The sequence below is a fragment of the Meles meles genome, chromosome 1 (assembly GCF_922984935.1).
Source record: "Meles meles chromosome 1, mMelMel3.1 paternal haplotype, whole genome shotgun sequence".
Lineage (NCBI taxonomy): Eukaryota > Metazoa > Chordata > Mammalia > Carnivora > Mustelidae > Meles > Meles meles.
In genome coordinates this window covers 185,366,104-185,388,989 of record NC_060066.1, presented here as the reverse complement: position 1 = coordinate 185,388,989, position 22,886 = coordinate 185,366,104, and the positions used below count along the sequence as shown (strand labels likewise).

General features: G+C 56.6%; 1 protein-coding gene across 1 annotated transcript in view; it reads left to right on the top strand.

The window, feature by feature from the left end:
- The window catches only part of KCNQ4 (potassium voltage-gated channel subfamily Q member 4), a 52,528-nt gene that overhangs the window by 9,241 nt on the left and 20,401 nt on the right, over positions 1–22,886 (top strand). Inside the window, 6 exon segments of the mRNA XM_046023439.1 lie at positions 20,013–20,103; positions 20,801–20,927; positions 21,156–21,331; positions 21,870–21,995; positions 22,403–22,513; positions 22,685–22,780. Of these exon segments, the coding sequence (XP_045879395.1) occupies positions 20,013–20,103; positions 20,801–20,927; positions 21,156–21,331; positions 21,870–21,995; positions 22,403–22,513; positions 22,685–22,780 (727 nt within the window).

Below are 22,886 nucleotides of genomic sequence, written 5' to 3'. Positions count from 1 at the left end.
GGCAAGAGCAATAACACAGACCCTGAGGTGGAACTCTCTTCCTCTGTCTCCACTGTTCTGGATTATCAAGCTATGGAGGTGGGGCTTTGCCCTCCGGGTAATGAGGAGCCATAGGCAGTGACGGGAGAGGGAGGCGCCCCTGGCTGGGAGCCACGGCTTGCCTGATTTCTTCCCAGGAGCTAGCATTTTGCAAACACTATTATGTTCCCATTTTGCAGATAGGAAAGTGAGGCTCAGAGAGAAGAAATTACGTGCACCCGATCACACCGTTTGTCCATGGTGGAGGCAGGATTCGAACCCATGTCTGTGTGACTCCCAAGCCCAAGTTCCAAGTGGCTCTCAGTTATGTCAGCAGACGCATGCGGTTCTCAGTGGCCTAAGGCAAAATCGAGGGAAATAAGGACAACGTGGTGACTTTTTCATAAAGCTAAATTTATTCCATTTAAAGGACTTTTAGTCTGAGATTATGTCCTTTCTTTTATGAAATGATGGGGCTGGGAATTTTTTTTTCCAAATGTCCTTACTTGGCAAAATAAAAAGTTGCCAACCAGTCCCCGAGTGTTTTTTGGAAATTTTACCGGTGTGTGAAATCCCTGAGTCTGGGCGCCTTCCGGCCTCCTCCCTCCTGAGCTGGAGGGCCAGAAGGACCGGGTGGGGATGGAAGGATTGGGGGGGGGGATGGAGGAGCGCTCAGTCTCATTATCTACGCCTCCTGGGCCTGGGGCGACTCCCTGCCCTGTCAGCTGAGGACCAGCCCAGGGCTCTAGCCAAGAATGGCCCCTGGGGGTGGGTGGGGACAGGATCAGTCCGAATCAGGGCTCACCCGTCAGTTAAAGGAGCACAGGAGCAGGAGTCAGCTGCTGGGGTTCAGCTCCCCCCTCTGCTTCCTAAAGGCTGGATGACCCCAGCCAGGTGGCTCAGTGTCTCTGAGGCACCAGCTTCCTTCCCCACAGAACAACACTTCTGCTCAAGGGCTTCACAAACCACAATCACCATGAGGAATGGAGGGCTTTTTGTGCTTTCCAGGGTCTTCTGTCCCTCTCTTCTGGGGTCCTGGGCCCCTCAGTGCACTCCTGTCTGTACTGGTTGGCGCCCTGAGGGGGGGACCCTGCAGAGCAGAGGGTTGGTGTCTAGGCCACGGAAGAGCACACGGACCAGAGGGAGGTTCCTCAGGAGCCGGGGGCCAAGTGCTGAGTTTGTCATACGCTAGTAACATCCATAGCGTGATCTCTATCTGGGATTGTGCCAGATGTTTTCCGTATACTACTTCATTTAATCCTCCTGAGAGCCCCGGGAGGGGCTACTGTTATTACCCTGCCGCCCAGAAGAGGACGCTGACGTGGGAATGTTAAGCGTGTGCCTTGTTGCACAGCCAGTAGATGCTGAGTGCCCAGGAGGGTGCTGGGTAAGGCTGAGTGTGCAAGGACTCTGGTGTGAGCAGGTCTTCGGGGCTATAGTCAGTGTGGGGGGTGCTGGAGGGGAACATTTGTGTGTGGGGAGCTAGGGGTGGGGACACTTTTATGTGGGGATGTGGGTTGGGTTGGGAAGGCCATCTTCCTGCTGTGTGGCCTCCAGCAGTCCCCACCGCTCCCCCACTGTGCCTCAGTCTCCCTCTCCTGCTGGAGCTCTCAATAATAAGAGGGATACTAATAGCAAGTGTCTAATGAGCGCAGACCTGAGGCCAGCCACTGCTCTGAGAACTCACTGTGGCTCCTTACACTTTTTCCTCTCAACACTTTCATGAGCTGGGGACTACTGTTATGTCCATTTCCCTGCTAAGGATGCTGAGGCACAGAGAGATTGAGAAAATTGCCTGGGTGTAGGTAGAAGGGTCAGGACTCAAAGCCCTGATGTCCAGTTCTGGGGGCTTTGTCCTTGCCTACCATATTATGCCTAACTGGCCCTCATGGGCCTGCGGCCCATTTTAAGGACGAGGGCCTTAAAATTCATGGTTCTGCCCTCCACCCCAGTTTAGCACTGGGAACTTGCTCTCTCATTTGGGAAGCCCTCACTGGCAGTCCCTTGGGGCTAGCCACTATCCCAGATGTTGGGGACAGAGCAGTGAATCAGACCTTCCCTCGGGCGCTAGGGAGATGGGCCAGGGGCTGCTGCTGTCTGGACAGATACAGAGTCTTGTAGGAGCCCAGCACAGAGGGGCTAAACCCAGCCCCAAAGTGGGTGTCATGAGGAAGTCTTCCCAGAGGAAGAGGTTTAAGTTGAGACCTGCAACAAGAGTAGGAGGAGGAGTCAACCAGGCGGGAAGGAACATGGAACAGCATTCAAGACAGAGGGACTAGCATGGGCAAAGTCCAGAGGTGAGGCTGAACATAGCATGTTGCAAAGACCTCCAAGAAGTCAGGAGCATGGGAGCTTGGAAGGGGCAGGAGGTATGCAGAGAAGAGGCTGGGCTGTGAGCCGAGGATGCCAGGCTGAGGAGCAGTGACTTCTTGGAGGAGACTGAGTCCAGGAAGGAACTGAAGACAGGAATGCCCTGGACAGACTGGCATTTTAGAAACAACTGTCTGGATCTTAAAGGAGGTTGGTAAGGGGGAAACTCTGGCAGGGAGCCATGAGGATGCCATTGGCTTGGCTTCCTTTCCCCCTCTGCTTTCCCCCTTGTGGTGCAGCCCCCGGAGTGGCTCCTTTGGAGCGGCCCACTAACCCTGCCCAGGCCTGGCTGGACCTGGCCTGAAGCCCTAGGACTTTGCCTATAGGGAAAGTTGAGCTGCTTATGCAAAGCCTGGCCTGGAGGAAGGTGTGTGTGGCTGAGCTGAGGGGGCCCTTGGAAGTGGAGGGGATGGGTGCAGTCCCCGAGGCTGTGGGCAAGGAGGTCTGGGGATGTGGGCTTAGGCTCTGTGGGGGTCCCCAGAACAATGGGCTTAGAATAGGCTCTGTGAGAGCACCAACGGTTTGGCCCAGCTAGTGGTGCAGTGTCCTAGAGAAAGGGGCTGAGCCCACGTGGGGCTGGGCCTGCCCTACCTCCTTGCCCCCTCCCTCAGCTCAATAGACTGGAAATCACTGGGCTCACCCTCTCCCCTCATGCTACTGATGGAGAAACTGAGGCCCAGAACAGGGCATGGACTAAATTTAGGTCAGTGGCAGAGCCCAGATTGGAGCCCAGCTTAGCTCAAGAGTTTCAGTTGTCCCCAAGACCAACATATAACTGAAAACCTTTCCTCAGAGCTGACCTGGGCTCACGTCCCCTCTGGGTGGTCTTGGGCAGGTCCCATCACATCCGTGAGTCTGAGCCTCTGGATCCAAAATGCTACCTTGTCCTGGGGAGGATGCCGGCTCTCCCACTGGATGGTCCACAAAGCCCTTAGAGCCGTGCCGGCCCACTGTGGGGCTTAATTAATGTTGGCTCACTGCGTCCCACTGAGTTCTCAACAACCCTGGAGGAAGATATCCTTATGCTATTTTACATTGAGGCTCAGAAGGGAGAAGTGACTTGCCCAAGGTCATTCAGCTGGGAAGTGGCTGACATGGGCCTAGAGCTCAGGTGTCCACGCACCTGTCTAAGACCGCTGATAGAGCCCTGATTTGGAGCCTCTGCTCTCAGTGAACATCAGCTTAGTGTCTCAAGCAAGACGCATGAGTCAGTTGGGCAGAGTGTGTGTGTGTGTGTGTGTGTGTGTGTGTGTGTGTGTGTGTGTGTCATGGGGAGGTAGGCTGGGCTGGCCCACAGGGGGAACTCAGCTCATATCAACCCTTTTGCCCCCATGCTTAAGCAGACTGCGACTGCTGCCCCCCACGGAGAAGGGGACCCCCTTGCCCTCCTGCACTGAGGGTTTTTTCCTGGGGAAGGGAGCTGGCTGTGGCGTGACCAACAGAGCACCTGCCCACCCCGCCCACGCTGGGGTCTGGCCATCTAACACCCTGCACATGACAGGCATGGGATGGGCGCTGGGCTGGGAAGAGGCATTTGCACTCCTAATCCGGGGGCTGCAGCCCCCCTCTGTCTTGGCCAGGGCCGTGGGAGAGGTTTGTCTCTGCACCCCCCTGCCCAGCAGCCCCAGCTCAAATCCCTGGCCCATACCCAGCTCTTCTGCTTGGGGCCTTCCTCTGCCATACTCAAGCTCCTCACCCTCCCACGATCTGAGCAGAGTTGAGACTTATGGGGGCAAATGCTGGGACCTTTGTGTCCGATGGAGTCACCACATTGTGTGGCATTTGGGACTGAAGGGTGGGGACAATGTCAGGGGGCGTTAGGGCCCATGTTGGCAAAATTAGGGGGAGGACCTCAAGGAGGTGCAGAGCCGGAGTGTTTGGGGCTAATCCTGGGCCACCCCTTCCTGGAGAAATTTGGCTACAAGTCAGGGAGGCAAATGTGTGGGCTCTGCCCCCCCCCCCTCGCTGGGCAGTAAACACAGCCGTAGCCCAGGAGACGGCCCAAACATCCCGGCCCCCCACAGTTATTTATACCAGGACTCCCTCTCCTTCTCAGGCCTGGTCCGGGCTCTCAGTCCATGCCTGAGCTGGGCAGCTTGAATAGAGGGTCCAGACGGTGGTCCAGGCAGAGGGCTTCAGCAGCCGGCCCGCTCCAGCCCCACCGAGGACTGGGTACTCTTCACCTTGCAATAGCCTGTCCTTTGCAGGCACTGGGTCTGGCAGATCGGAAAAGCGCTCATGGGGGCCAAGGCCTGGGCAGGAGGCAGGAGCCTTGGGTTTGCTCTAACCTGCTACATGACTGTGGTCACTGGCTCCCCATAGCCTTAGCTACCTCTGTGTTCAGTAGGAGGCAAGGGGCTGGATTAGTGTTTGGCAAACTATGTGATACAGTAGGTCTGGTTCCTTAGATGAGATGTGATGCAGGAGCATGATTTAGAAAGCATATCAAAGTGACGTCGCTCTGGGTAGATTCAAGGGAAGAGGAGGGGCCCAGAACTCTGCCTGCTCAGCCTCTACGGCTCTGCGTACTACCAGCTCAGAACCTTACACAGCCCTGCTCATTCTAGAACACATTCCGGGTAACCCTGCAGTTCCCGGCTCCCAGACCCCTGTGCCTGCCTGCAGGGTTTGTACAGGCCTCTTTCCTGGCTCATCATCCCAAGGGCCAAGGTATATGAGCTCTTCTAGAGCCAAGGGCAGCTGTTTGCAGCCAATGGAGATGGAGCCTGAAAGAGCAGGCGAGGGCAGCCACAGGCGTGTGCCCCACACCCCTCCTGGTGTGGGATGAGCCCAGTGCGGGAAGAGAAGAGGGCACACGGTGCGCTGGGGACTGGAGGCCTGCAACCCCTCCCTGCCAGATTCCTGCATGGAACTCCAAAGAGTCCAAGATCTTAAATCCAAACCTGGTCTTCCAGATTGTTATGAAGGTGCATGTATCAGGAAGGGTGGAATGTATTTTATCCAACAGATTGTTAGCTTGAGTTACGCTTTTCAATATTTAGACTAACAGTCTGTGGGTCCCCATTTGGACCTTTTCCCCAGCCCTGTCAGTGTTTGGGGTTGGCTTGCATTGGTCCTACTGCACCTACTCACCTCTGCAGCCACCCCAAGATGCCCTTATCCAGAGCCCTTGGCTTCACAGGACAGTGGGAAAGTCCTGACTCGATGATGCTTAAGGCCCCAGTGATCTGGGTCTTCTTACTCCCTCCCAGATACTGTCTGAGCCTTTAATTGGCCATCCTGGGGGATGTGGGGGAGTCACAGCTGCCCTTGCCCTTGGTGCATGGATCCAAATGAGGTGGGGGGGGGTGGGCAGGGAAAGAGGTAGGAACAGTCTCAGCACAAGGGAGTCCAGGGGTTCCCAGAAGGTCTAGGAATCCCAAGGGGCTGGGGGAGCATGTCTTCCCAAAGCAGAGCAGGGATTTTTGGGGAGGGAGGGTGTCCATCCCGAGGTGGGGAGAGAGCACAGAAATCACCAGGGTAGAAATGTACAGGGTATGGAGGGGTGGAGAGTGGCTGATGCTTGTGTGTTTATGACCTCAAGCTCTGGGTTGAAGAGCTTGGATTTTAGATGGTACACAGTAAGGAGCCATTGTAGGATTGTAAATGGGAAGGGAACTCGTAGACAGCCAGAGGTAAGTGGACTAGAGTTGGGGTGGGGATGGAGCTTGAATCGTGGCAGTCAGTGAAGAAGTGGCTGGAGGGGGGGGGAAGGGTTAGTCCTTGGACAGGAGTGGGAAGGGGAGGCTAGGAAGACACAGCTGATCTCCACTCTGCTTTCTGGAAAACTCTTCCTCTATCTTCTCCTCCTGCTTTCTGTCTCCTCCCCCCATGCTATTGCCCTGTGTCTCCACATTGGGGAGAAGGGCACCTCACCCCAAACCCACCTCCCTAAGGAAGACCACCTCACACTGGTGGCAAGTGGGAGGCCACAGCTGTGTAAGAGGGGACCTGCTCATTCATTCATTCATTCATTCATTCACTTATTCACTCAACAAATATTTATTGATGACCTACAATGCACCAAGCCCTGTTCTAGGCATGAGAGAGATAGTGGTGAACAGGATAGATAAAGTCACAGCATTCATGGCGCTGACATTACCCGGGGCCTGGGGGGACCAGGAACTGTAGTTTTCCCTGGTATCCACCCTCTGACCCACTGGTCCATGCTCCTGCATGCCTGGGACAGGGGATTTTCTCTACTACCCACTCATTTGTTCCAGCTGCCTTAGGATCAGCACCCGGGGTCCTTGGACACTGAGGAGGGGGTGTCCAATGCCCAGGGCCCTGACCCCAAGGAACATTCATCTCTGTAAGACCAATCCAGGCCTGAGGGTCGGGTCTGAGCTCAGGTCCTGGTTCTTTTCACTCACAAATGACTTGAAGCCCTGTATGAGGACCTTCCTGGCCTCAATTTCTTTATCTGTTAGGGGGGGCTTTGGGGGAGGCCCTGAGGAAATGAGTCAATTCCAGTATTCCCCATTGGTGGACAGGGAGGTGAAAGGATGCCAAGGACTCAGGATCATCATCATTATCTACTGTGTTCGCTGTGGGCCAGCCACATGCATCTTCTCATTTCATTTCATTTCAGCTCTGCATCATCCCTCCCCATTTTCTAGATGAGGAAACTGAGTCTCTGTAAGGTGAAGTGACTTGCTTGAGGCCACAGGCAGACCTAGCTGACTCTGGGAGCCCTTAAGGACGGTGCTGTGCTGCCTGGCACCTGCCCTCCTGGGCACTCAGCCTCAACAGCAGTAACCCAGCCCTGGTGCCCCCCACCCCCACCCCGCTCCGCCAGCGCCCTCAGAGGCTAGCACCACCCGTAGCCTGGGCACTGGGTCCTGAGACACTGGACCAGGACAGTAGGAGGGGCTGGATCGGGCCAGGACCCGACTTAGGGGCCTTTGCACCTCTGTGTCCCGGGGCGCTCAGTGCCCACACCCCGCTTCGGTGGGTGGGCGACCCCCGGGCAGTCGGGGTGTTGCGCCCCCCTCTCCGCCCCCGGTCCTCGGGGACGCAGCGGCACCTTCACACTTTCCGCTTGGCCCGCTGCTCGCCTTTCAGGCCGCCGCGTTTTCAATTGTTAATTTGGAAACGGAAAAAGAAGCCGGCGGGGCGGGGGAGGCCGCAGGGACGTAACCCAAGCCGCGGCGCCGCCCCCGCCCCTCGTGCGTAGGGTGCAGGGTGTCGACGAAGCTCCGCCCCTCCCGGGGACGACCAAGATCCCCGACCATCTCGGGGTCCGCCCCCAGCCTGCCCCGCCCCTTCCAGTAAGCCCCACCCCGCGCCCAGGGGGCGGGGCCCTCCCTGCGGACCCCGGAGCGCCGAACGGCTGTGCGTCGGCAGCAGAGGAAGGGGCCCCTGTAGGGGAAGCGGTTAGAGGGCCGTACGGAGGGAGGAGTCCCCCCTGGAGCCCTCCTCCCAAGAGCCCTCCTCCCAGGAGCCCCTCCCTCTCCCGAGGAGTCCCGCCTGGAGGCAACCTCCTCTGTGTCCCTAAGTGAACCCAAGGCTTTCCGCAACCCCTCAGCGCGGGGTTCATCTGGGCCAGACCCCTGCCTCCAGATTGCTGCAGCAGGGATCCCTGGCCCCATCAGACAGACGAAGAAACTGAGTTCCAGAGTGGGACAGCTCACTTGCTCAAGGTCCCACAAGACAAGGCCGAATTCTTGAGTCTGGCAGAGGTCAGGGTCAGAGCTGAATTCATGGCCTATTCCTTTGGCTCTGATACTTGCAGGATTCCGTCTTCCTAGGCTAGAAGAGGAGGGGGCGTCAGGAGAGCAGTATGTCCCCTTCCCTGATCTCCGGCGCCCTTTCTGTGGTTAATGAGCTATTGGAAGTTTTGCTTTGGTCTACCCCATTCCTCCTTGCTATTATTATTCAATTACAGTGGAGTTTTGGAGATTGACTTTCCATGCAAACGAGCACCATGCAAATGAGATGTAAAAGAGCCTCTCCTCAGACTCTAGAAGCTCCTCAGGACTGACAGTTTCAGGAGTGACTAGGACCTCACTTCCCACGGGGGAAGGTGGAATCACCAGTCCTAGATGGATGAGTGGAAAATAGGGTCCTCAGAGACCCTCCCTCACTCCCTTCCACAGGAGTAAAGCCGGATTCAGCGACAGCTTCCCACCTCCACAGCTGAGTGGTGGCAGAGTCGGATGGAGAGCCCATCGACCTCAGTTCCTAGCTCTGCCCAGGCCCCTGTGCCTCACTTTCTGCAGCCTCCAAAGGGCAGAGAGCCCCCAAGCAGGATCCTGGCTCTTAGAGCACTCTAAATCAGCCGGAACTAGGAGCTGGGCAGCCTGTTCTACAGGCAGAACTGAAGAAATGTCTGCATCCTCTCACTGGCTCCCAGCCTAAGTAAGACCCTCCTAATCACTCTTTCACATTGGCTGTGGAATAGGCTCAGAGAAGTTGTGCTCCTGGCCCAAGGTCACCCAGTAAACCTTTTCCAACTGTCAGGGCCCACTGGAGTCAGTCTTGCAGGATTCAGTCTGGCTGGACCTGGATTTGGGGTTCCCATGGGGAGCGAGGCTCTCAGGCAGCTGTGACCAACTGCCCCAGGTGTGGCCCATGAATTTGCATACTGCTTTGCTTACTGGTAGCAGAGGCATTGAAACACCTCACCCCACTATACCCCTTAAAGCTCCCACTGGGTGGGATTCTCAGTGGCTGAGTCTGCAGCACTCCTAGGCTGGGCTCAATCTTGGGGCCTGTGCTCCCCAGGGGGTCCGGCCTTCCTTGAATCTCCTGTTCCACCCTGTCAGCTCTTGGTGCCCTCTCTGTTCCTGGAGTGCTGACAACCAAGCAAGTCTTGGGGACTAAGCTCTTTCCCCTGGTTTGGATTCTTCCCTCCCTCCCTCCCCTCCCCCCTTTGGGAAGGTTCTGCTGATTCAGAGGACAGAAGGCTCCTCAGGGGTGACCCTGACCCCTACCAGGCTCAAGTAGCTGGAGGCCTGGGAAATCCTTGAACTCAGTGCCACCGTGTCACACACAGCAGGATGGACAGGGGCAAGGCCCCAGCCCAAGGCGTAGAGGAGGGAGTTTCTGAGGTGGGGGTGAGGGGCAGGTGCCTGAGTCCTCCCATTGGAAGAGGAGAAATCAAAAGAATATTACTTTAGGAATCAGGAAATCTCAGTGCTAGACCCAGCTCCGCCTCTGACCTAGGGTATGATCACAGGTGGTTCACGCCCTGCTCTGGGACTCAGTTTCCCCTGTAAAAATGAGAGGATTGATTCACTTTATGGGATCTTTCTACGTGAAAATAGAGTTAGTTTCTGTTCACCTGCCATGTCCGTCCCCTTAGCACAAGTCACCAGCATCTTTTTCTTGGACCATACAGCCATGTATGATGGCAAATGCCATCGACCCCCTCCCCATTCCCGCTCCGCACCACTGACTGTTCTCTACTCAACAGTCCTTGCTGTTGCAAATGCAAGTCAGATCGCATTACTCCCTGCTCAGAACTCCCCATCTCACTTGGAGCAAAAGCCAACATCCTCACAGGAGCCAGGAGATGATCTGTTTCCCACCTCAGCTACCTCTCCGCCCTTGCCGCCCACCACTCTCCCCCTTTCTGGGGACACTCTTTTCGTGATGCTCTGGAATGTACCAGGCACCCTCTGGCTCAGGTTTTTGCACTTGTTTTTCTCTCTGCTCAGAACCCTGTTTTCTCAGATACCCACATGGCTCACTCGCTCATTTCCTTGAGATCTCTGCCGAAAAGTCACCTTCTCAATGCTGCTCTCCCCAGCCCCCCTCTATAAAATTGTCCTGAACTCCCATACCCATGTTCCTTCCTTCCTTTCCCTCGCTTAATTTTTTTCCATCATCATCTCACATTTTTTTTTTAATTTAAGTAAGCTCTACACCCCAATGGGGCTCAAACTCACCACCCCAAGGTCAAGAGTCACACCCTCCACCGACTGAGCCAGCCAGACGCCCCAAGTAAACTTTGTGCCCAAGGTGGGGCACAAATTCACATTTTGAACCTCTCCTTGTGTATTCCCCATCTCCTCCTCGAGGGTGCCTACCCCGCTGATCAGCCAGTGTGTGAGTGAATGTTGTGGTACTGGCCTGGGGCTTGTCCTGATTCACTCGCACCCCACCTGCTGCAGGGAGGGCGGAGAGGCCCAGCTGGGGCTGTGGGCAGTGGGGGTGCGGGGGTGGGGTAGGGTAGGCTGGAGTGGGGGCGGGAAAGCCTGTGGTCCCTCTCAGGGAGCTTTAGCCCAGCACCCATTCTCAGCTGGACACAGGGCATTCAAGGTGAAAAGGACAAGACCTCACCCAGCTCTTGGTCTGTGGGAGGAGACCGGTCCTCCAACGGCTTTTCCCCAGTTGAAGGAAATGCCATGATTATGGAGGGGGCCTGGAGAGGAGGATGGGGAATGAAGGGAGCCTGGGGTGGGCTCACCCCCTGACTCAGCCACGCTGGAAGAGGGGCAGACAGGACATGGGCAAAGCGGCTGGCTTTGTGGGGGACTAGAGCTGTGACGACGGAGCATCCAGCGCCAGGTTGGGCTCTGCACGGTGGGGAGTGAGGTGTTGGTGTGGAAAGGGCCGTCCTTGCAACCGTGCTTAAGAGCTTGGGCCCGAGCCTGCAAGTCGGTGGATTTCACACTTTTTAAAAAAGCAGCAAGGCTCTTCGTTCAAATGGAATCCTATGCCAAGCCCAGAATGTAGAACTGAGTCACCCGAATCCACATGGAGCGGCGCAGGTGGAACTGGGGGAAGGTTCCCATTGGCTCTCTTGGTTAAGTGTTCAGAATCCAGGCTGCCTGTGTTCCACTCCTTACTTCGCTTTCATTGCGCCGGCCTCCTGCTTGGGGAGCCCACGCTCCCTGTTTATTTGAGGAGTCAGCGCTGGCCTGGCCAGCCACACGCAGATGGATGGCCCCTGCTCCTTCCTGGTTCCCACCCTTGACATGTTGCTCAGCCCACTTTCCTGGTGCACAGGTAGTCTGGCTGGCATGGCAGGGGGAAGCAGCGAGAAGGAGTAGGAGGGTCTGGAGCTGGTCCAGGTAGGAGAGGACTAGCCTGTGACTCATGAAACACCTGGTCCAGAAGACACTGCCTTCTATGTCCTAGCGAGACCGAGACCATTCACACTAGCTCAAGACCAGCGGGCCAGTGGAGGCATAGGACCCCCTCCTGCCAGGAGAGAGAAGAGTTTCATGGCCTTGTGGTGGGAGGCACATCTGGGCTTCATGGAACAGAGGAGGGGAGATGAGATTCTCCTCATCAAGTGGCCTCATGTCCATTTCTTTTTGCACCCTTGCCAACTTTCCTCCGTGGTCCTTCCTTCTGTGCCTGAGAAAGACAACCTGTGCCTGCCTGGCTGGGCCCGACCTAGAGGGGAACCTTTCTTGGGTCAGCATCCAGCTCCTGATGAGTCAGTGGTGGCCAGGAGAGCGGCACGGAGCCACGCCATGCAACATAGAGCTGGCCCTTCCGGGCTGCAGAGGCTGTCAGAGCTGTCCCTGGGGCTGCCCACGCCCTTGCACACCCTGTGTGCTGCCAAGGGGCCTGGCCGAAGAGACACTGGTGGCACTGAAATCCAGCCGGTGCTTAGGGCTCAGTCAGCCCAGAACAAGGGGTGCCTGCTTCTGGTGGGTCCGTCCACAGGGGTCAACTTATAATTTTTCAGGCTAAAGGGAACGCCTTTTTCTAATTGGTTCTCCAAGCGGGGGCATTTTTTTCATATTTTCTACTGTGTGCTGGCCACTGCTGTCCCTCCAGGGACATCCTCAAAGAATCTGGAACTGAGCTGAGGTCTCAGCCCTCTCCCCTTCACCCTACTCTGGGGAGCAGTAAGACTGGAGGGACTTTAGCCTTCCCTGAGTGTGCCCCACCTTCATGTTGTGGATGGGGAAACTGAGGCTCCACTGAGACCTCATCCCTCACCCTGAGCCCCCAGCACAGGCCTCTGGCCCAGAAGAGCAGCAGCCGCAGCAGCAGCCCTGGTGTGGGGCCCTGGGTCACGTGCTTTTGCTCCCTTTGCCATATTTAGAATCGCTGGATCAGGGGAAACTTCTTGTCCCAGCCCCTGAGGATTCTTGGAAAGAGCCTCACTCTGAGGCCTGGCCGACTTCCCCTCTCCTCTATCCCCCTGCAAGAGAAAGTAAGAGCTTGCTCTCCCCAGAGCAGCCTGGGGCTCTCCAGGCCACACGACACCCCCCAGTTGGGGGAGCCCCTCAGGTCTAGCTAGGTCTCTTTTTCAGTATCAGTTCTGGTTTGGGGCTTAAGAAACGCCTCTTCTGCTGGAAGGTGGTGGGGTTATGGGCTCTGTCCTGCAGGAACCTTGGCTGAATGGGGACAGACTGGCCCTTGCTGTCCCCAGGGGTTGAGACAGAAACTTGCTTTTGGGGTCCTGGTCTGGGTGGGTTCACCTACTCCCAGGGCCAGTTGTAGAAATGAGGGAGCCAGTTGGTGACCAAGCAGGGGACAGACACTGGCAGGGCTGTCTGGGAGGAGGGACGCTGGTGAGAAGGAAGGAGCACACTCCCCCGCCCCCCCCAGGAAGGCAGAGGCATGGCCTGGTTCTGGTTCTGGTTCTTGGTTGGGGGCGAGATTATCCCCTCCTCTTACATGGCTGCTTTCCTCCCTCAGGACCATCAAGCCTTAAAAACAAAACCAAAAAAAAGGACGGGTGGCACCTGGGGGTCTCAGTCCTTAAGCGTTTGCCTTCAGCTCTGGTCATGGTCCCAGGGTCCTGGGCTCAAGGCCCCCGTAGTGGGGCTGCCTTGCTCAGCAGGAAGCCCGCTTCTCCCTCTCCCACTCCCCCTGCTTGTGTTCCCTCTCTTGCTGTCTCTTTCTCTGTCAAATAAATGAATATAATCTTAACAAAATAAAAACAAAACCAAAAATGTCCCAAACCAAACCAAATAAAAAATGCAGGGGCAGAGTACCTGTGATGTTCTGGATCTTTCCTCCTATCCTTATGGTAGGGAATAAAGGTCCTTTGTTCCCCCAGGGACCCCTCCCCAGGGCCTGGTCCATTCCCTCCACACTGGCTATTCAAACCTCCCCACCTCTGCTCCCCGCCTCCTCCTCGGAGAAGGAGGCCTGACTTCTTCTGCCTGACTTCAGCTACAGAGGATGTCGCAGCCCCCAGGAGGTGCTCTGGCTTCCCGGTCCCCCAACCTCCTGCCCACCTAGCCCCTCCTCCTGGCCACCTGTCCCAAGCTGGCAGGGTCCTTTCTGCTTAGCACAGCCCGCCCTGCTCTGGATCCCCGCCTCCCCGCTGCCCTGGGGACATCATTCCATTGCTCACTCACGCCCTCTCTCTCCCCCATCTTCCACTGCTCCCTCTCTCCTGGCTTCTTTCACTCTGATTCTTGCCTCTTAAAATAAAAAAACCAAAGCCCAGTCCCTGTGCCCGCATCCTTCTCCAGCCACTGTCTGCCTCTCCCCCAACCCCCCGCAGACTTTAGCTCTCTGCATGCCCGCTGTTCCCTCTTTCTCATGCCCCTCCTCCTCTCCAACCCCCATGGGCCTGTGCCGCACCCTTCCTGCTCCCCGCCTCCCCCGCCACCCGCTGCCCTTGCCAAGGCGCCCAGTGACCAATTTGTCACCAAATCCAGTGGACATTTTTCAGGCCTTATCTTGTTTGACCTCTGGGCAGCACTTGACAGTGTCATTCTCGCCCTCCTTGAAACCCTCTTGCTTCACATCTCTGCCACCTCTTTGTCCTGGTTTCCCTCCCGCCTTGTTGGCAGCTCCTTCCTCCTCTAGGTGGATCATGTCTCCTCCCTCCACGCCTCTGGGGTCCCAATGGGTCCTCCTTGAAACGTGCCTCATGCTCTCTGAACCTTCTCAGCCACTACCGAGGTCTCTACAACCCATGTGCCCCAAGTCCGCATTTCTGGCTCTGGTCTCTCTCTTCACGCCCTTGAGTGTGTGTGCCCAGGCTCGAGGCCCGAATGGAGCTCCTCACCCTACATGCCCTGCCCCCCCAGCAGGGTCTCCCGTCTCTGCTCACTCACCACACCTTCATCTGCCTGGTGCCCACAGCAGAACTAGGAGGGTCATTCTCCTTCCTTGTCTCCATTCCCAGATCATCACCAAATCCTACATCCTGAAACTCCATCCGTCCACTTCTCCTTGGTGTTGTCAGCCTTGTCTCTCATCTGAGTTACTGTGGAACTTTCTATCTGCTTCCCCCTGATCAGTCTCACCCCCTCCAATCCCTGCTCCACACTACCCCAGTGGTAATTCTGAAACACTTGTCACACCATGTCATTCCTCTCATGACACTCTTCAATGGCTGAGTGTAGATGGCAAAGAGCGTTTCTTAAGGGAATGTAGCTGAGAGGTTGGGAGGTAACCCCTTTGCTGCTGTGCGACCCCCGACTCACAGCCTCACCTCTTCAGCCTCCAAGCATCTCTCTCTTTCTCTGGGGACATCCCCAGAGAATCTGGAACCGAGCTCCTGGCAGACCCTCTCCCTTCCACCCCTTCGTTGTGGCCATAAGTCCGAGGTCCCTCACCTCGTGTGCTAATGTCCCCCTCAGTTGCAAACTGAGGGCCAGAGAGTAGTATGACTTCGGGGGTCCAGGTGGACTTGGGTTTAGGTCCCCGCCTTATGACTTTGGACAATCTAGTATACTCTTCTTCTTTTTCCCCCCCCCCCATTTAAATAACAGCTTTATTGAGCTCTAGTCCACATACCATAAAGCCCCCCTTACCACTCAGTGTTTTTTAGTATATTCTCAGAGTGATGGGGTCATCACAGCCTGCCTTTCTGAGCCTGTGTTTTCTCAGTGATAAGCCCTTGGGTGATTATGGTACTGCTCTCACAGGGTGGTTGTGAGAACTAATTAAAAAAAAAAAAAAAGCATGGAGAGGGCTCAGCACAGTGTCTGGTCAATAGGAAGCCCTCAGCCAGCAGGAGCAGTTTGGGGGTCACACGGTGTATTGGGGGGGAAGCTGATGTTGGCGTGAGACCCACAGTCCCCAGCAGCGCCATCCTCGCTCCCCCCTGCACTGGGGCTATCCCTGGAGTGATTTCAGGAAGGTATGGGGGTGGGGTGAGGTCTGGAAGACAATGATGGCAGTTGTTGAAAAAGCCAGGAGCTGGCTAATCCCTGAATCAGCCCCAAGCACGCCTAGCTGAGCCAGTGATTCTCAAAGTGTGGTTCCCGGAGGAGCAGCGTCAGTATCACCAGGGAACTCTGTAGACGTCCAGATTCTCAGCTCCCTCCTCATACTTACATTCTAGGAACGAGGCCCAGAAGTCAGTATCTTGACAAGTGCTCTGGGGGATTCTCACACCAGCTGTAGTTTGAGAACCACCGATCTAAGCAAATTGTCTACCTGTTCAGTCCCTCATCCCCTTGCGGCCTTCCTGGGGGTGGTCACGGCGTGAGGGTGGAGGTGCAGAAGGGTCGTAAGGAGTCTCGAGCTAAGCCCAGCCGTGGAGAGTCAGGCAGGCAGCACCGGTGTGTTCAGCTCTGCCTCCTGGGTCGGGCAAGGGAGAGCCTGGGCCCCCAACGGCAGCCAGACGTGATGGGCAGAGATGCTCCAGAAAGCGCATGTCAGTCTGACCTCTCTGTTGGGGCAATGACAGAGAGCCCAGGCCAGCCAGCTCCCGTGTCCTACCTGTACTGGCAGAGACAGAGACATTGGGTCCCCAGAGGGGGCAGGAGACAATCCTTCGTCCTTGTTTGTTGCATGAATAATGCCGTATGCTGATTCTGACAGATCACACTGATTCACTGTGTGATTTGGAGCAAGTCTGTCTCTCCCTGGGCCCCCTTTCTTCATCTGGAAGATGGGGATAACGATTCAGGTACCTGGGACACGATATGTTCTTTATCATGTTCAGTGTGTCTGTTCCACTGCATCGAGTAAGCCTCTGGGGTGGAGAAACTCCCATTCAGTGTAGGAACGCGGGGACGTGAAGCTCAGGGAATTTTGAAACAGCATCTACCGCATGGAGCTGGTCAAGGTCAGAGACCTGCCTTCGCTTCCCTTCTCAGAGGGATGCCGGGGGGTCCAATAGGTCAGGAAGGGAGGAGCTCAGAGCTTTGGGAGCCTGCTCAGTGGACACAAACTGGGGGCTTTGGTGACATGGTGTTTTAATGTTTGTTTCATGTGAAATTTCTATTTGTTTACATAGTCTATAAAAAAATAAGTAAAGCAGAGCAAGGGAAGAGAGAGTGGTGATGGGGCCACTGTTTTGGAGAGGGGGTGGTTGGGGAAAGCTCTCCAAGGAAGTGATGTTTGAACAGAGACCTGGTGGAGTGAGGGAGCAGTAAACAGGCCGAGGAAGCAGCAAAGCCAGTGCAAAGCCTGGAGGTGGACATGAGTTTGGTGTCCCAGGAAGGCCATGGAGCTCAGGATGGTTGGAGCATAGTGATGGAGGGGAGGGTCGCAGGTCTGCGAAGGGGGGTGAGGACCAGAGCTCACAGGGCCTTCCTGCACATGCGGAGTGTAAGTTTTGCTCTCCAAATAGAATGGGAAGTCAAGGGAGAGTTTTGAGGAGAGTGATGATCCCCTCCTCAATCACCCCAGCTGCTATGAAGAGAGTGGGTCGTGGATGGGCCAGAGTGGAGGTGGGAGGCCAGGCAGAAGCGAGGTGGTGGCGGCTCAGTCAGGGTGGTGAGCTGTGGTCCGTCCAGGGATTTATCCCGAAGGTAGAGCCAACAGGAATTGCTAAAGGACAAGAGCAGAGAGTGAGCAAAAGGAAGAATCCAAGGCTTTCTTAGATATTCGGCCTGAGCCCCTGGCTGGCAGGTGGTGTCATTCGTGGAGATGGGGAGATGGGAGCGGGACGAGATTCGAGGGCAGGTCGAGTTTGGTTTTGAACGTGTTCGGTTTGAGAGGCCACCAGACAGCTGAGAAAGAGACGCTGAGTGGACAGTTGGACGTGTGAGCTGGACTCCCCAGGGAGAGGCTGCCACAACTCGGACACCTGCAAAGGCTATTGTGGTAAAGAGGCGGGGACAGGATTAAAGGTGGCTCTGCCTCTGTATGTTTAAGGAAATGCATTTTGAAATTCCTGTTAGTTTGCTATCACCCCTGTTTATTTATTTTTAAAGATTTTATTTCTGTATTTGAGAAAAGAGTGCGTGCGGGAGGGGAGGGGCAGAGGGAGAGAATCTCAAGCAGACTCCACGTCCAGCTCGGAGCTCCCGTGGGGCTCCATCCCAGGACCCTGAGTGCATGACCCGAGGAACTCAACCGACTGAGCCACTCAGGCGCCCCATCCCAGTTTATCCTAAGAAAAAATACGAGGAAGTGCAGATAAGCAAAAAAGCAAAAAGACCAAAAAAAAAAACAAAACCAAAACCAAATCACTCTTAATTTTGCCACCAGAGACAAGTCCTGCTGACCTTGGTATGAATATTAAAAAATATCTATATTTAGGGGGCGCCTGGGTTGCTCAGTTAGTTAAGTGTCTGCCTTCGGCTGAGATCATGATCCTAGGATCCTGGGATCGAGTTCCACATCGGGCTCGCTGCTCAGTGGGGAGTCTGAGTCTGCTTCTCTCTGCCTCTGTGCTCGCTCGCTCTTTCTCAAATAAATAAAATCTTTGTAAAAATCTGCATTTTAAAAATTAGGATCCCATTGTCCTTCAGATTTGAAAATCTGCTTTTTTCATTTAACCCATTATGATGTGTCCATTTTATAGATGTGTAACTGTTGAGAAAAATAAATTTCTGGAAGCCCCAGCAGGAAGCCCTTAGTGTAGCTCACTAACCTGAGGACGTGGTCAGCTGAGCAGTGGGACGGAAGGATTTCTGTTCAGGGCTGGGGTGAAGGCCCATCAAGATTTGGCAGTAGCCCTTCCCAGGGTAGGGGGCTGGATGAAGATGATCTCAGCGGGGGGGCCCTCAGTCTCTGAGCCCTGGGGTCAGTGGCAGTCCCCCTCCCTGGGGGATGTGGCTGCTGCATTTTTCTGTGGTTAATTATTGAACGTGAGGAGCTGGAGCTCTCCCCCTGCTCTCCCTGTACCTTCTGTCTTTGCTGACTCAGCTCTTGCCTGGAACTGGCCAAGGAGGCCTCCTCCTTGCTCATTCATTCAAAAACCTTTACCGGCATCGGCTACCTACCTCCTCTTCCCAAGGGCATGTGCTGGCTTGCAGCGCTAAGTCTACCCTCCGAGCAGGCTGGAAGCCCCTGTGCAAGGAGGGGTGGAAGTCCTTCCCATGTCTGTACTCCCATCAGCTCCCACTGGACAGATATGCAGGCGGGCTCAGAGGAGGTAGGTGACTGTACAGGCTGGACCAGGATTCGAACCCAAGCCTCTCTGACCCTGAGCCTGTGCCCCTGCCACCGTGAAACAGGAGCACAAAGAAAGCCACGCAGACAGTGACTTGGGCCACATACATGCAGGAAAGCCCTGGAAAGGGGCGTTCTGCAGAGGGAACAGGGGTGCGGAGGGCCTGCCCACAGGCTCCCCACAACAGAGGGTGAGCACAGTCTCCACAAGCCCCGAAGGGGATGTTTCAGGCAGGATGCCGTGTCAGCAGTCCCAGGTGGAGCGACTCTGGGAACATCTGGGGAAGGCTGTGGGTCAGTTCACAAGGGATGTGTTTCCAGAGCAACTCATTCCCTCCGGAGTCTCTTCCAAAGGGCACGTGCGGTCGGACACTTCCGTCTCTCACAGAGGAGCACTTCCGCGAGTACGACTCAGTTTCTTTCTCTGCTTCTGCAGCCGGTGCCCCTCAGCCTGGCCTGCCTTGCGTATTCGTACTCTGTCCGAGGCTGCCAGCCTCTCTCCTCATGCCCTTTCCCCCTCTTCCCAGCCCCCTGGATGTGGGGAACCCGTGCTCTAATCTCACCTCTGTCCTGGACATACTGAGAGACCTTGGGTGAGTCCCATTCCCTGTCTGGGCCTCAGTTTCCTTGTGTGTGCAGCTGGGCTTGAAGGAAGTGCTGGCTGAGCTGGGTTATGAAGTTCTCCCCATTTCTAAACATGTCCTTCTAGACTTCCCTCTGCCCTCAGGGGAGTCGCAGGCCATGAGGCCTGATTCCCCTCATCATACCCCGTCCCCCTCTGCTTCCTTCCCCTCTTCCCTGTCCTCCCTAGTCCCCTTTCCTTTCAGAGTCGTCTCCTTCTTTAATTCCTTAAGAGCCCACGAAGGCAGAAGCAGTTGTCCCCTTTCTGCCAATGAAGTGATGTTCCAGCCACCTTGGCATTCATGGGAAGCAGGAACCCCTCCCTCGCCCGCTGACCTTCCCTGGCCCCTCAGCTGACCTCTGGGCTACTTTTCTTCAGACGGTCTTCAAATTGAGCCAGGGCCTGGGGCAATCCCTTGTGAGTGGCTGAGCCCACGAGCCTCCTGACCATGGGACCCTGAGCCGGTCTTTTTCCACCATCAGCCCAGACAGACCGGCCACCCACTGCGGAGCGGCCCCTTCTCTGAGCGGCAGCCAGCAGTGAGGGCAACTGAGAGGGTGGTCGGTGTCTGTGAACTCCGTAGCCCAGAGCGTGGGGGCTTCTCCCGCTGGCGTCTGGCACAGACCCACAACTCCTGGGAGCTCTGATTCTGATTCTGCTTTCCAGCTAATTCTTCCCAAATCATACTTTTCACCTCCCGTGATGCCGCAGCCCCTTCTCCCACCCTTGGCTGTCCTGTCCGTGCAGCAGGCTAACCCTCTCCCTGCTGCTGTTGCAGATTTTTGCTGGTCTTCAGCTGCCTGGTGCTGTCCGTGCTGTCCACTATTCAGGAGCACCAGGAACTTGCCAACGAATGTCTCCTCATCTTGGTGAGTGCCAGAGGCCAGGTTGGAGTGAGGCTGTGTAAGGCAGCCCCTTGGGGCTCAGGGTGGGGGGAGAGAGAGGCTTCTCATACTGTGGCTCAGAGAGTGGCTTGTCTGTGGCGCTGTGCTGTCTTCCCTGAGCTGGTGGCTGCCCCTTTCTGGACTTCATGTCCTGCTTTCCAACCAATGTTGAGGGACCTACTGCCGCTAAGCCAGGGCTGCAGTTGGGCCCTGAGCAGAGGTGAATAAGCCTCACTCTTCCTCAGGACCCAAACTGCTAACTCAACCCTTGGTGTGATCCCCCCCCCCCCCCCCCCCCCCCCCCCCCCCCCCCCCCGGCAAACAGAAGCACCTTGGACGTGGACAGCTGACACAGGGTCACCCCTTATGTCACCCAGTCAGGGTTACTGAGTTACAGAGTCTGGGATAGCTGGGAGGGGGAGGGCGGAGCGAAGAGCAGAAAACCCCACACAGCTGGTGCACAGGAAGTGCAAGACAGGCTTGGGCTGAAAGCCTGAGGAAGAGGCCACGTGCTTTCTGGAATTCTCCTCAGGTCCAGCCTGGTGTAGGAACGTCCAGGAGGGGTGGTCTGAGGAAATCCTGGTCCTCCTCACCCAAGGGCTCTGGGTTGGGCCAGTACTGTGGGACCTGGGCCCTTGCTCCTAGGGAGAGGGGACCGGAACTCAGGTCCCTGGTCCCACAGGAATTCGTGATGATCGTGGTGTTTGGCCTGGAGTACATCATCCGCGTCTGGTCCGCGGGATGCTGCTGCCGCTACCGAGGATGGCAGGGCCGCTTCCGCTTTGCCAGAAAACCCTTCTGTGTCATCGGTGACAAGACCTGCTCCCCCATCCCCACGTGCCTGACCTCTGAACCCAAACCCTAGGGTTGACACCCTGACCCAGACCCTGGCTGCTGGCAGATTCCACGGACCCTCCTAACCACCGCCAACATCCCCCACCCCGGCCCCAGAACCCCCCACCCCCACTTGGGAGCCTGACCCCAGGGTGGCTTGGCTCCCCAGCAGGGCTGTGACCTCCCCTCTCCCGCCCCTGCAGACTTCATCGTGTTCGTGGCCTCGGTGGCCGTCATCGCTGCGGGCACGCAGGGCAACATCTTCGCCACGTCCGCGCTGCGGAGCATGCGCTTCCTGCAGATCCTGCGCATGGTCCGCATGGACCGCCGCGGCGGCACCTGGAAGCTGCTGGGCTCCGTGGTCTACGCGCACAGCAAGGTGTGCAGCGGAGGAGGGGCAGGGCAGGGGAGGCTGGGGACCTGGCAGGGATCCCCTGTCATAGGGTGCATCTCTGAGGCCGCGCCTGGGCTGGGTCCGGGATCAGGGCTTGAGGTACCCACTTGGAAGATTCTGGGTTCGTGGTCTAGGCGCAGAGCAGAGAGGGGAGCTAGGGCAGGGTGTGTGGGGGGGGGGGGTTGGAGCGCTAGGGGGCTGCTGGGTCTGGGGCTTAGGTCTGAATGTGGAATCTGGAAGGTCAAGGGGGTGTACCCTGAGTCTTGGAGAGGGCTTCGCCCCCTTCCGGAAGCCGGGAAGGCTGAGGAGGTTCTCCTAGAAGGGAGGAGCTGGGAAAGGAAAGCGGGCAGAGCCGCTGTCCGAGAGGTGGGTAACCTTTGTCCCCCATTCCAGAACACCTCTCTCAGGTCATTGTGGGAACCTCCCACCTGCCCACCTCTGCCCGGTGGCCACAGTGTGACTCACTTTCCCAGGCCCCTCCCCCTCAGCCCTCCTAACGTTCGCACCCTTGCTGCCCTCGCAGGAGCTGATCACCGCCTGGTACATCGGGTTCCTGGTGCTCATCTTCGCCTCCTTCCTGGTCTATCTGGCCGAGAAGGACGCCAACTCCGACTTCTCCTCCTATGCCGACTCGCTCTGGTGGGGGACGGTGCGTGTGGGTCTGTACAAGGGCTGCCCTTCTTCCTGAGACGCTCCCCTGTGTGACCACTGTCACTGACTCAGGGTTGAGCGAGCCTCTCAGCTAGGGCCGGGGCCCCCTGTGACCAGCCCCTGTGTTAGCCTCCAGCCTGCCCCAGCAGATCTGCCTGTGGTCCATCTAGTTCCCTATACCAAGCCCCTGCAACCTTAACCCTGACCAGCACAGGGCAGGGAAGGGAACTAGATGGACCACAAGCGGAGAAGGGAACAGTTCATCTAGGTCCCTAACCAGCCCCTGCGGATGACCATAAGGCATTGCCTCATGATCAGGCTCCTCCCTGCCTGTGCCCCAACAAGCTCTTGTGGGTGGCTCCCGAGACCAGCCCTGAGGAGTCTGTAAACTCTTCGTGTCCCCAGATCACACTGACGACCATTGGCTATGGTGACAAGACACCGCACACATGGCTGGGCAGGGTCCTGGCTGCTGGCTTCGCCTTACTAGGCATCTCCTTCTTTGCCTTGCCTGCTGTGAGTCCCCCTGCACTTAGGATCTCCCAGCCTGGGGGAGAGGGACCTGGGGGCAGAGCCTGCTGCATGGATGGGGAGGGGAGAGCATGGATGGAGAGGGGCTGGGATGGAGACCTTCTCCTTGTGTTGTCCCCCTCTGCCCCCTGCTCCCAACCACGCCTCTTCCCCTAGGGCATCCTGGGCTCTGGCTTTGCCCTGAAGGTGCAGGAGCAACACCGTCAGAAGCACTTTGAGAAGAGGAGGATGCCTGCAGCCAACCTCATCCAGGTACGAGACTCCCAGGAAGCCCCTGGAATGAACTGGTGTGTCATCTCCTCTCTGCTGACCCAGGTGTCCCAGTTTCGCAATTGTGACTCCACTTTGAAGCTCCTAG